The sequence below is a fragment of the Strix aluco genome, chromosome 1 (genome assembly GCF_031877795.1).
Source record: "Strix aluco isolate bStrAlu1 chromosome 1, bStrAlu1.hap1, whole genome shotgun sequence".
NCBI classification, from domain to species: Eukaryota; Metazoa; Chordata; class Aves; order Strigiformes; family Strigidae; genus Strix; species Strix aluco.
Window position 1 is genome coordinate 106045852 of NC_133931.1, and position 12159 is coordinate 106058010.

The 12159-nt window shown below is 44.9% G+C and overlaps 1 protein-coding gene and 1 long non-coding RNA gene across 4 annotated transcripts in view; one reads left to right on the forward strand and one right to left on the reverse strand.

Moving 5' to 3' along the window:
• Positions 1-2846: 2846 nt before the first annotated feature.
• Positions 2847-5712, reverse strand: LOC141925771 (uncharacterized). Its single transcript, XR_012623931.1, has 2 exons — positions 5585-5712; positions 2847-4002 (listed from the first exon to the last, which is right to left on the reverse strand). It is a non-coding gene; the product is annotated as an uncharacterized LOC141925771 (long non-coding RNA).
• Positions 4328-12159, forward strand: part of ADCY1 (adenylate cyclase 1) — a 187963-nt gene continuing 180131 nt past the window's right edge. For all 3 annotated transcript variants that reach the window (XR_012623927.1, XM_074830272.1, XM_074830264.1), the window contains exon 1: positions 4328-5828. Coding sequence is in view for 2 of the 3 variants with exons in the window: in XM_074830272.1 (XP_074686373.1) it covers positions 5160-5828 (669 nt within the window). In the remaining variant the exon portion in view is untranslated. The remainder of the gene's footprint in view (positions 5829-12159) is intronic.

The following is a 12159-nucleotide window of genomic DNA, read 5'->3' on the forward strand; positions in this document are numbered from 1 at the left end:
AATGACTTGTCAAAAGCTGGAAGGATCCAGCTGACCTGCTATAAATCCATGCTGGCTGAAAAGCACGTTGCTTGCTCACTGGAGAGATTCATTAGTATTAATATATAAGGTCAGTAGGTCACACAAGTCTCATGCTCTCCTGGAAGGCTTAGAATAGAAGACAGAGGTAGAGGATTCAAATGCTCTTAATGTCTATACTCTCTCCTCAGCAGAGGACCGGAGAAAACCCAGTCTCATTCTCTGCTGGCAAATTAGCCACTTTAACCATATAATCTTTTGGTCAAATCTCCTAACTGCTTCAGCAGCAGTCTTGTCTGACAAGTGACTTAAGGTCAAGGCCTTAATGTAATTTTCTTCTCATTTGATTTTTTTTTTCTCCAATAGATTACACAATTAAATAGACTTCTATACAGATAGAATTGTGATTAAAATAGTCTGAGTGCAAAAATACTCTGTAGTCCAAAGGAAACTGAATGAGCAAAAGTGCTGCTGTTAGACCTGAGCAGAAGCTAAGGCACAGGTTTGTCATTGAGTGATTAGTGTTATAACCTAAATTTACCCTTGAAGGACTCAACTTTGTTCTGGGTACCTTAGGTAATTGCTCATCTCTTAAAACTGGTTCTTGTATGAAGAAGCACAAAGGAAATTTTAAAAAAAGAAGTTGTTTTGAAGAACAGTGTTGAAGTTAAACACTAATGTTTCCTAACAACTGAAGTTGTAGGTGTTGTAAGGCTTTCACTTACTGTCGCTGGGCAAAATTTATTTCAGCTTGGTAGTAGAAACTCTCTAGTTAGGTGAATTCAAACTTGCCGCTAAAGTTGTTTAACTGTGGAAGTGGTATATGTCAGAACTATCCGTTTCATTTATTCTCCATCAGAGTGCATGCAACATAAACCAAACTTTAAAATCAGAGTTAATTTTAAGGAACGGCTGTTATGATGCTCATGACATCCATTCAAACAGTATTTCAGTAGCCTGACAGAAGTCTAGTCTGTATTTCTTGAAATAACAATGTGAATATAGTCCTCATACTGATTCCAGATGAAATCTGTGCATGATTTGGAAAAACATACTTTCACTTTTTTCAAACCTTCACTTTCCCCAAAATCTAGAAAAACAGTGACTATATTTCAGAGATCCATGAGAGGAGGAAAACGCTCTGTTGAATTTTTATGTTTAAGTCTGGCCATTCCTACCACTTTCTGCAGGACCTCCTCTGTCCTGCCCACATCACTGCTTTTCTCTCACTAGACACATTTCTGTGGTAGCATTAACAAGCTGTGCCTGCTAGAATGAGTCTGCAGAAATTTCTCAATAGCTTTATGCAGAGTCCTTACTCTTACTGTCAGAGGGGATGAGAAGAAAAAAGATTTCTATCCCTGTCTCAGATGATAGAGCATGGCATTCTGTTACAAGTTGGCAATACTAAATATGGATAAAAGATGAAGATCTTTGCAATCCTTCCTCAGATAAAAATTAACCCAAGACAAAAATTCTACTGATGCCAAACTTTCATTATGCCTAATTCTAAAATTGTCATGAATCTGAAAAGCTCTAGTTCCATGCAAAGAATTGCTTCCAAAGATGATCTCTAGCTAATGCATCAGGCAGTGAGTGCTTGAAACTGTTGGAGGTGAGGAGTTACAAAAAGCAAGTATCAAGTTCAGTAAAGTAAAACAAAATGGACAGTGAAAAATAAACAATTATTAAATGTATAATCTACATCACAAAGTAAATAAAAATAGATGTTTCAAAACTCTGAGTAGCTCTTTAATTCAAGACTACTCCTAAGGTCCAGTAGAGAGATTTCTTAGTGTAACCTAGATCCATATACTGCCCAACTCTCTAGGAAGAAATGTTTTCCACTTCCAGTGACTCAAACAATCAGCTTGCCTCTTAGGAAAAGGCTGAAAAAACAGATGGGTTTTGCAATGCTAAGGGTGATAAAGCTGGGCTCTAATCGCCCTTTCCTGTCAATACTACATTTACTCCCCGAGTAGTCTCTGGTTACGCATGCAAGGGCATTCAACGGGAAGAGCTGGCTTGGATCTGGCCAACATCCAGAACTTTGAGGGCATTATATATCAAAACCAACCATGTATCTTCCTTAGAAATGAGCCAGAAGTGCAATACAGACCACAAAGTGGTGTTCACCCCAACCAGGCTGCTGCCATATGCAGCAGATAAGTTGGGTCAGAAAATACAGCACCGTGTCAAGTGCATTCCAGCAGATTTGCAGCTGGTTGTTTGCTTTCAAAGGTTCTGAGATTCCTTCTTTATATTTGTGATATCAGGTGGTAAAAATTCTTCACTATGCAGGATAAGGTGAGATATTTGCCCTATGATGTGAAACAGTGCATAAAGGATGGAAGAGTTTCATTAACCAGTGTGGCATTTCCATATTCCTACAGTGTCTAAGGAAGATGAAGCTTCAACAGTTCACTGCTTCCCCTTGACCTAGTAAGAATGGACATGTGTATGTCTTGTACATATGGGCCTTCTCTGCTGTATGTATGTACTAACTAACCCAACTGGAGGTTTTAAGAAGCATGAAAATAATCTAAACCACAGGGTGCCTTGTAGGGAATTACTCACCTTCCATTTTCCCAGCAGCAAGCTGAGAGCTAGAAAAGAGAAATGATAACTGCTAGCATGACAGCTCTTTCAGTGGATTGTTCCTAGGGCTGGGCAGCTAGGTGCCACCTCTTATGCAGTGTGAGATGTGAAATATTAATTCATCCCTCAGGATGTATGAGCTCAGAAGAAAGCTGAGGACAGGTGAAAATGTAACAATGCGTATTTGTCTAACACATGTGTGACTTAAGTGAATTTATGCACCAAAGTGATCAAGGAGATGAATTTTATTAGCTTTCCAAACACACTGGAGATACTGCAAAACAAAGGAAGCCTTTTTTGTTAGATTTAATTTCATTTCAGCTAAACATCTCTTCCTGTTTCCAGCACTTGGGTCAGCAAATCCAATCCCTTTACTTTCTTCCTGAAGGAAGTTACAGAAATCTAAATACCAGCTATTTTTACAGTTCTGCAGTGTTTGACAGCCTAAGTCTCAGTCTAGGAAACAACAATGAGTGGTGTCACATGAACACAAAGTAACAGTCATTGTCTCAAGCGTGAAATATTTTGAATCTGTAACACACAAACTCCAGCAATGATGATTCATTCCCTTTTCCTAATGAGGTCTGTACAGGTTCAAAAGAATGACTGCATACTGAGTATAGAGGGCTAAGAGTAACATAAAATACTAAAATATTAATATAAAAAAATATGTTGCTTTAGATCATCTATCAGAGATTTTTTTTTAAGGCTACTTTCCTATACAGAAATGAAGTACCAACATCATTCACTGCTGTAACAAATCATAAAGAATTCCTGCCTGCTGTTGATCTTAAGGCTCTTCAGCCCAAATCCAGAACCAGAACCTGACATCACTGACACAAAAGCCAGCAATTAGATCTTCAACATACCCATGATAGTAGGATTCTGCTTTGATTCTGGAAAGTATTCCTGTACCATCTTTGAAAAGCCAAATGTTTGTAATCTATTAAAGTCTTCTGGTTTGACATTTTCCTAGCCCTGATTCTTACAAATGCTTGATCCAAAGCCAAAAGAAACATTGGAGTCCTTTCTCTACTCTTTGGTGAGTCTGGAATCAGTCTCATAATCCCAAAATTTGATGCAATGGTTACAGAAAAGAATATTGTATTGTATTCTTTGGTGGCAACTTCGTAACAGTGGTATGCGGTAGCAGCATTATATACAGAACTGGAAGGTTTCTTTCAAGAATGACACAGACTCCCAACTCAAGTTTTTGATGAGGCATCGCATGCAATTTTGTGGGGGATGATAATTAACTCCTGTCACGAGAGTCGCCCTCCAAGGCCACTGACTGATTTGTACTCCCAGTCAGGCAGAAGCGTGCACAGAAACATGTTTCCTTGAAAATTTTCTCATTCACTGCACTTTTTCCCACTGCTTCAGAGTCTAGGAGGCAAAACGAGTAAAATCAGCGTGTTTATTCAGGCAGATAAAGCTTTATTTCTCAACGGAAGCAGGATTAACCTATGTTTATGAATTTAAGTGTATCTATTTACATATGTATCTATACCTACATGTATTTCTATGACCTTACCTATAGGTTTTGTATATTTATGTATCTTTAAATAAATGCAAAGGCAGGCGGGCAACACCGGGCTGCCAGGCAGCAGCCGCAGCCCGACGCCTTGCGCAGCCGGAGGGGCGGTGGGCCGCGGGCGCGGCGCAGGCAAGGGCGCGGGGCGCTGCGCGGGGCGCGGAGGGTCCCCCCGCGGCTCCCGAGCCGCGCTGCCCCAGGGGGGGGACGTGTCCGGCTTCCCGAGCGAGCGGCGCGCAGGCGCCTCCCGCTCCCCAGCCCGGTGAGATGCTCTCGGACGCGGGAAGGGGATCGCCCTGGTTTTCCCTGCCCCCCCGCTTGCGCTCCGGCCCCCCGGCCCCGCTTTTCCTCCTCTTAGCCCAGTCCCCTGTCTGGGATTATTTTTTTTTTTCCTTGTCGGTTTTTTTTTTTTTTTTTTTAATGTTGCCCACTCCCCGGGAGCCCGTTTGCCACCCGCTGCCCGTAGCTCCTGCTCCTCCAAATAGCGGTATCTGAAGGGAGACCCGCCTGTTGATTATCCCCCCCCACTCCCCTTCTCTCCGCTTCCACCTACCCCCACCCCCCCGGCTTGATTTCAAACCTTTGGATGGTGTTTTGGTGTCATTAGGAGATTAACATCCCTGGAACACCAGGGGAGGGGGGGGAGGAGGAGGAAGAGGAGGAGGAGGAGGAGGAGGAGGAGGCGGCGAAGGAGGGTGGTGGTGGAGGGGAGAGCGAGACAGCAGGCAGGAAGGTTGGCATATTAACACGAGTGAGGCTGTCTTCCCGCCGTCCCAGCCATCCCCGGCTCCTCGGTGGCAGCGGAGGGGGGCGTTTGCCGGCGCCGCGGGTTGCGGCCGGTGGCTGGCGGGCTGCGCCCGGTGCCCGCGTCCGCGGAGCTGCGGCGGCGGGGGCTGCCGGCGGGCGTGCGGCCGCGGCTCCTGCTCGCAGCCCCCCTCTCTTTTATGAGCAACGAGGCGGAGGAGCGGCAGCGGGGGACACCAGGAGGAGCATTTCTTCCCCGGGGTTTATGAATGGCACTGACATGGAGGAAATACCGTTTCAGAAAGTCAAGACCAAGAGGAAGAAGTGCTGCCACTGCTGCTGCTCCCCGCCGGCTGCCGCGGCGGCGGGAGCGGGAGCCGGGCTGGGGGACCCCCCTCCCTTGCTGCTGCTGGATGCCATCGCCTGCGAGGATGAGTTTGACTGCAAGGAGCTGGAGGGTCTGTTCCAGAGCTACAACCTGAAGCTGGAGCAGACGTCCACGCTCAAGGCGCTGGCCGTCCTCATCGTGCTCACCGCCAGCCTGGCCCTGGTGGAGCTGCTCTCCGGCCCCAGCCTGACCATCTCCAAAGGCTCGCACCCGGTGCACTGCATCATCTTCCTCTCCCTCTTCATCGTCACCAATGTCAAGTACCTGCAGGTCACCCAGCTGCAGCAGATCGTCAAGCTCACCTTGCTCTTCAGCTTCACCTTCTCCTTCCTCTGCTGCCCCTTCTCGCTCGGCGCCTACGGCATGGAGCCCCCCAGCGCCCCCGAGCAGGGCATGTGGCAACTCATGCTGGTCACCTTCGTCTCCTACTCGCTGCTGCCCGTCCGGACCCTGCTGGCCATCGTCTTCGGGCTGGTGGTGTCCGTCTCCCACCTCATCGTCACCGCCACCTCTGTCAGTGCCAAGCGGCAGCGGCTCTGGAGGACGGTGAGAGAGGGCCGGGCCGGGCACTGCAGCAGCGCACAGCCGCGCCGGGCGTGCCCGCCGGGCGGGGAGGCGCGGAGAGGCGCGGAGCGGGCAGCGGCGCGGAGCGGGCGGCGGCGGAGGCCGCCCGCAGCCCCCCGCGGCGGCGGTGGCCGGGGAGCGCCCGGCGTGGCCCGGCGGGGCAGGGGCCAGCACGCACCTGCGCTTTGGGCCGTGTCTGCACTTCCCCGAAGTTTCCGGGAGGCGGGGGGGGACACACACACACACAGGGTGGCTCCTGCGAGACGGGACCTCTCGGCTTTGCCCTCCGAAGGAAAACCGGGGCGGGTAGGGGAGGCAGCACGGCCGCTTCCTCGCCGGGGCGGGCTCAGGAGCACCGCATGCACGGGCAGTGCAAGCCCAGTGCGTGTGAATAACACCGCTTGGCTCAATACGAACTTGGCACACCCGGGAAGCTGCGTGTGCTAGTAACACTGCCATCGGGGTGATTCCTATCCTCGCCGTCTCTCTCAGCCCTGGACCCTTCGTGCCCACAAGCCATCTCATGGCGGGGGCTCTGCAGAAACGATCTGAAATAGGTGGGACCACTCAAAGGAGGAAAACCCCCTCGCTGTTCTCCCGCCGAGCGAGGCATTCCCCCTTCAGCTTCCCCAGGGCAGCTGCTGCCCCCTCTCCACAGACGTTACCTGCTATGTCAGTGAACTTCCCAGTGATTCCCTTTCCCCTCAGAATTAGTCCAGCAAAACCTCCCTCTGCAGCAAGCATCTTTGGAAACGTGCTGCTGCACTCTCCCCCCACCTCCCCCGAGTAGCTATTTATAGCCCTGCAGGGCTTTCTCCGGCTCCCGTGGCCTGATGGGCCGCACTGTCAGGGGGAGGAGGATGAGGAGGTACCCGCATCGGAAACGCTGGGGCTGGGGGTCGGGGTTTGCAGCTTAAAGCTCCGTTATGTGGTGCCTCTGAACCACTGGGAAAGAGAAATTGAAAAATTTTTGTGTCCTCCCTCGCATTGCGTTGATTATGTCAGCCCTCAGGGGAAGCACAGGGGTTCTGGGGTCTAGATTGGTGTTAAACAAGAATTTAATGCGTAATTGAAGTACTTAGTACATTACTTCTTCTGCTGAATCCTGGTGTTATTCTCAATGGCTGTGTAAGGCTGTGTCGTGATGCTGGAACACACGCAGTTAGTATGGGCATAAACACCTCCATAAGCAGAATTGTACACCTTTGTGCCCAGAACTGTGAATTCCTTCTCGTTCCTTACATGCTCACACAGACATACACGCCCCAGTGTGAAATAGACGCACGTAAAGGAGATACACAGGGACAATCAAAAGAGTGGGGTTACTGAGACAAACAGGATTATTCATGGCTTCACGCTGCTGAGCTGGTGGACAAAATAAATTGTATATTTTGAAGGGGAAGAGAGAGATTAGCTGAGCTTTATGATTTACCCAGATAATCTGATGGTCTATTTTTAAATGCGTGATTTAGAGTTTCCATGAGAGGGAGATCTGGTGAAATGCAGGAGCACTGAGAGGAGCCTTCCTTAAAAGCATCCGAATGGATGGTAAAAACCACTAGGATATTTCTCTCCGAGTAGGGCTGAAGATAGCCCTTTTCACTGGAGTATCAGTTAGTCCTTATGGGAGTCCAGGCTATCCTGGATGCCCTGACACAGAGGTAGATTTTCCTTGATGCCAAGTTGCAGCTCAGTGTGGCACCTGCTGTTCTAGGTGAACAACATGAAGAAGCTGACAATAACATCTGCTCACTAAATTATCTAACCAAGGGCTTGAATGTGAAACATTTTGAAGAGGGGAAATGGGCTAACTCTCTTTCTTCACACTAGTTTAACTCGGTTATTCAATTGGTGAGAAGCTGTCTTAAAAATACACAGAAATAGTTGACCAGTGGCTGATGTAACACATGTGTGTTTCTTCTTCACCACCCTCTCCCCCCCACCAAAGTAATTTCCGTAATTTGTATGCAGTCCCCAGAGCAGTATGCTTTGCTGATAACAGGAGGGAGAAATCAGCTCTGAGTCAAGCTAAATAACCGGTCTGTGAACTTGTGTCACACAGAAATGCACATTGATTTATTGCATATTGGCGAGCAAACATCTTCTGCTTTGAAGACTATCTCTGCGTATGGAAGGGACTCTTCCCTTACACAGAAGCTGTTTTTTCTTTTCCAAAGAACAATTTCACAATGATTGAAAATTTAATGTCATGTAAAGGCCGCATCATCTGAATTTTATTTGCCTGGCCTGAAAGTAGCCTGAGAGTAGCTCAGCCTTTTCTGTAAAGGCTAGAATGGATTCTGGCTCACAGTCCGGATCTGCTTCCCAGCCACTGGATTGTATCTTGACCATCCAAGTGCTTGTAGACACAGCATGCAGTTGGCCTGTCAGGGAGCAGGACTGCTCTATCTGGAGCTGCGATAGCGTGAATGACTGTTCTTTCTCCCAACATCTTGTGCCCTAGCCCCAAGGAAGCAGGTGAATTTAAATGTTAAATAGAAATCTGCTGTATCTAGAAATGCATAGGCACCTGCTCCAACCACTGAGGCCAGTGTTCTGTTAAAGAAGGCTTTGATTTTTGGGTGATTCAGGCAGGGAACCAACTGTATTTTTGTTTAGCCTGAGCTTTATGAGGGCGCAGATCTACTAACTTCCATTGAAGTTACACTGCTGAGTTAAGTTGTCAGCAAGACCAAGCACTTCATGTTGTTTCACATTCAACTCATTAAAAAAATGGGCATAGCCAATTTAAGGGGTTTGTTCTGAAGTCGGCTTTTGGATGCACATCTTCTATTCCATGCTATCTGAGGAATCACCATATGCAAATCTTTGAATGCCAAAAGCCTCACTGACTTCAATAGTGCTGAATCAGACCCTCAGGTGGGTCTCATGGTGTGCTTAAAATTTGCATTCATATAAATGTACAAACACTTCAGCATATTAAAATCAATAGATCAGCTCATTGTGGGAGAAGTTTGTAATGAGGTCTACACATCTAATTTGCAAGTGATAGTTTTCTGACAGCATGGTGTTGTCTGCAGGTGGCCTGTGGAGATCACAGGCTCATTTTTTCTAACTCTCCCCACCATTAGATGTTATGTCATGTCAGAGTTGAGACACAGGTATGTGTTAAAGCAAGAGGAGAGGAGGAACGCCAGTGCAGGGAGGCAAAGAGAGCTGGAGGAGTAATGTGGCAGAACTTGAGCTTCATGTTTCCACTCAGTAGCTGTTTTTTCAGTGAATAAAAGATTCCAATCTGCTAATCTGCCCTGCTTATTTTTTAAGAGAAATGTAGTAATAGGTAAAAAATATATATAAATAAGTGGAATATTAAAAATATGCAAAGTGTTTGTGGGCAACCTGACCTCATTTGGAGTAAGTTCATGGCAAAAGGCATGCTGACTTCACAGCTGGTTTTGCATGTCTTATTTGACGCTGTGACAAGGGTGTAAATAGTGTGTATAACCAATAGCGTATTGGTCACGTTAGTCGGACTCTTTCACTTCCTTTGGAGTCAAGGAACAAAACGCTCATGCCATATAATGTGACAAGGTACCCCAGGCATCTGAACCTACAAATGAAGTTTTAACAGCTTAGATGCTAAGTCTTTTTTTTTTTTTTTTTTTTCCCCCCCCATACAGCTTCCACATATATGTTAGGTGCTTCAGAGCAGTTACAGAGATACAGAACCCTGCCCCAAGGAGCTTAGTCTAATTTTTGTTGTGATGGAGTGGGTGGGTGTTAGAGACATTAAGGCCAGATGGGGTGAGGGAGGCGAAGGCTGCTTACAGGAATTACTCCATGTGGCATGTGCAGAGTTTCATGTCTTACTGTTAAAAAACTTTTTTTGTCCCTCTAAATATTTTTGTACCCTTGTTTTTTTTTAAAAAATGTATGCTTACTTCCAGAAAATCAAAAGCAAGCCATACACCAACAAAGTGCCCTCACACATTACAGAAGTCTTTGTGAAAGAGCAAATCTTCTGTGAAAACCAAAGTTCCAACATGAGTAACAAAACACAGAAGAGAGAAAGGTGGTATCATAAATTAGAGAAAAGGAAATTATTTTTTCAGCAGTGTGGTGAAATAAATGTAGTATTTTTCTGGCTGTATTTAAAACTGGTTTTATGCATGTATTGATTCATTTGTATGATTAGCACTTTCATTGGTACAGCAAGTACCAAAATTGTAGTGGGGAGTGGGTAGACTATGAAAAGGATAACATGGAGGAAACTGGTAACAGTTATTTAAAATAATTTATTTAATAGTTATGGTTTTGTTTTATCTTAACTCTGTTAATGTGAAGTAGTCTTGAATATCACAAGGAATTATCAAGCCAAAGTTGATCTTATTTCTGCTAATGTTTAAAATGTAATTAATGAACACATCACTGACCGAACTGTTAATCTCAACACCTTTGTCACTCATACAAAAGGTAGAGTCTAGCAACCTAATAGAAAGGGTTGCAGATCAAAGACAGCTCATCTCCATTGTCTTTATTACTTGGTGCAAAGCTTAGGTTTTCTTCTTCATGTGTATAAAGTACTGCTGAGGGACTGTACTAGTTCATTCTCTGTGGTGCTTTTCAAATATTAGTATGAAGAATATCTCCAGTATTGCAAACATATCTATGCACTAATAATCTGTTTGAATTTGCTGTTTTCCTCTCTTTCCAAAGACTGGGACCACTGTTCTTACAGATTCTCAATATCTGTATGTAACTCTAATTAGTCCATATTAAAAGATTGGTAAAACTTTTTTTTTTTCCCAGTCAAAGTGGAATTTTACTATTAATTATTTGGCATGGGGATTGCCAGGTATTGACCACAGTCCTTTTATCTAGGGGCTGAAGTATAGGATCTTCTATGCAATGTAGAGCTCAGTGTCTTTTTCCACATAGAGATTAATATGCTCTTGGCTTCTGGAGTCTGCAAACTGCTGACACTGCTACTCTTCCTGGGTTTCCAAGCAGTAACAGCATGCTGATGGTTCTGCAGGCTTGAGAAACAAGAAGCCTTTGGGAAACTGGCAAGAATCATACAGGCTTGGAGAAATAGTAAATAACAAATATCTGTTAAGTTGATTTGTTTTTCTCCTACTTAACAGCCTGGGAAGAATGCAGCTCCCCTCCAATGAATGTCACCATATTCAAAATTTTATAAGAATTTGATTTTTTTGGTAGCAATTCTTTGCAATGATTTGTCATAGCACCTTTGTATGGATACCAGTGGCTAGTGTATTACTGTTTGTACTGCAATAACACTGATGGGTCCCTGTGATGGACCAGATGCCTGTTAACTAGTCCAGTGAATAAATACATGCCAAAAGGACAGAGTTTCTCCTTGGCTCCACCTCTTCCTCTCCCATTCTGTACTTTTCATTTGGAAGAAACTTCCCATGGAAATGTAAATTGAATTTGTTAATGGTAAGCTCTGACTGACTTGTCAAACATCTCTTAACATATCTTAGTCTTTTTATGCTCAAAATCGTGTTCATGGACAAAGAGGACATGCATCTTATATAAAGCTAGGAATTTATTTTTTTTAGTGTAATTGAAATCTTAACTGGCTAATCAAAGGATCATTAATAGGCTAGATCCTATTATTACCAAAGAAAAAGAGGGCAGAAAATATTTTAATAATAATAATAATAAAACATCTAACATTGTTATACGCTCACTTAGTTTCTACCCTCTTTCCTTGATGTTATGCTCACCTTTCCCCTGCTTCTCCAAGTTTTAAGACTGGTGGCTTCATTCTGCTGGTGGTGTTACCTGTGTTGGCAGCATCTGGAGTCCTTCACTGGAAGGAAGGGGATATTCATGTTAATGGCTTTTTCTTCTTTGCTCTATGGTCCACTTGGGGATATTTTTATAAGTTTGCTAACACGCATTTCTTTTTATTTATTGGTCTACAGCTCCATGTTGCATCCAAATTTACGACATATGGTTCCTTTTATGTATGTGAGATACTTGTTCTTTGTTCTCTTTGTTACACCTAAACCCAGTTTTCTCCATCTTCAGGTCTGCATTTCTTTAGCTATGGCTGTTGTCTTCAGTACTGAGCCTATGCCCTATCTTTTGTAATCCCATGCCTGTACTCTACACCGTGTGCAGGGAGGTCAGAAAAGTGTAGCCTGAGAAGCTAAATTTTTAGCCCAGAGCAAGCCTGACATGGCTCGGTCCAGAGGTCTTGCAAAATCAGTACAAAGCTTATGGCTTTCTATACAGCAATGGCAATACATGTTTGTGGTTTAGTCTGTCTCCAGGTGTCTTACTATTGCTTTCATTTTAATGCTAACAAAGTGGGCCAAAT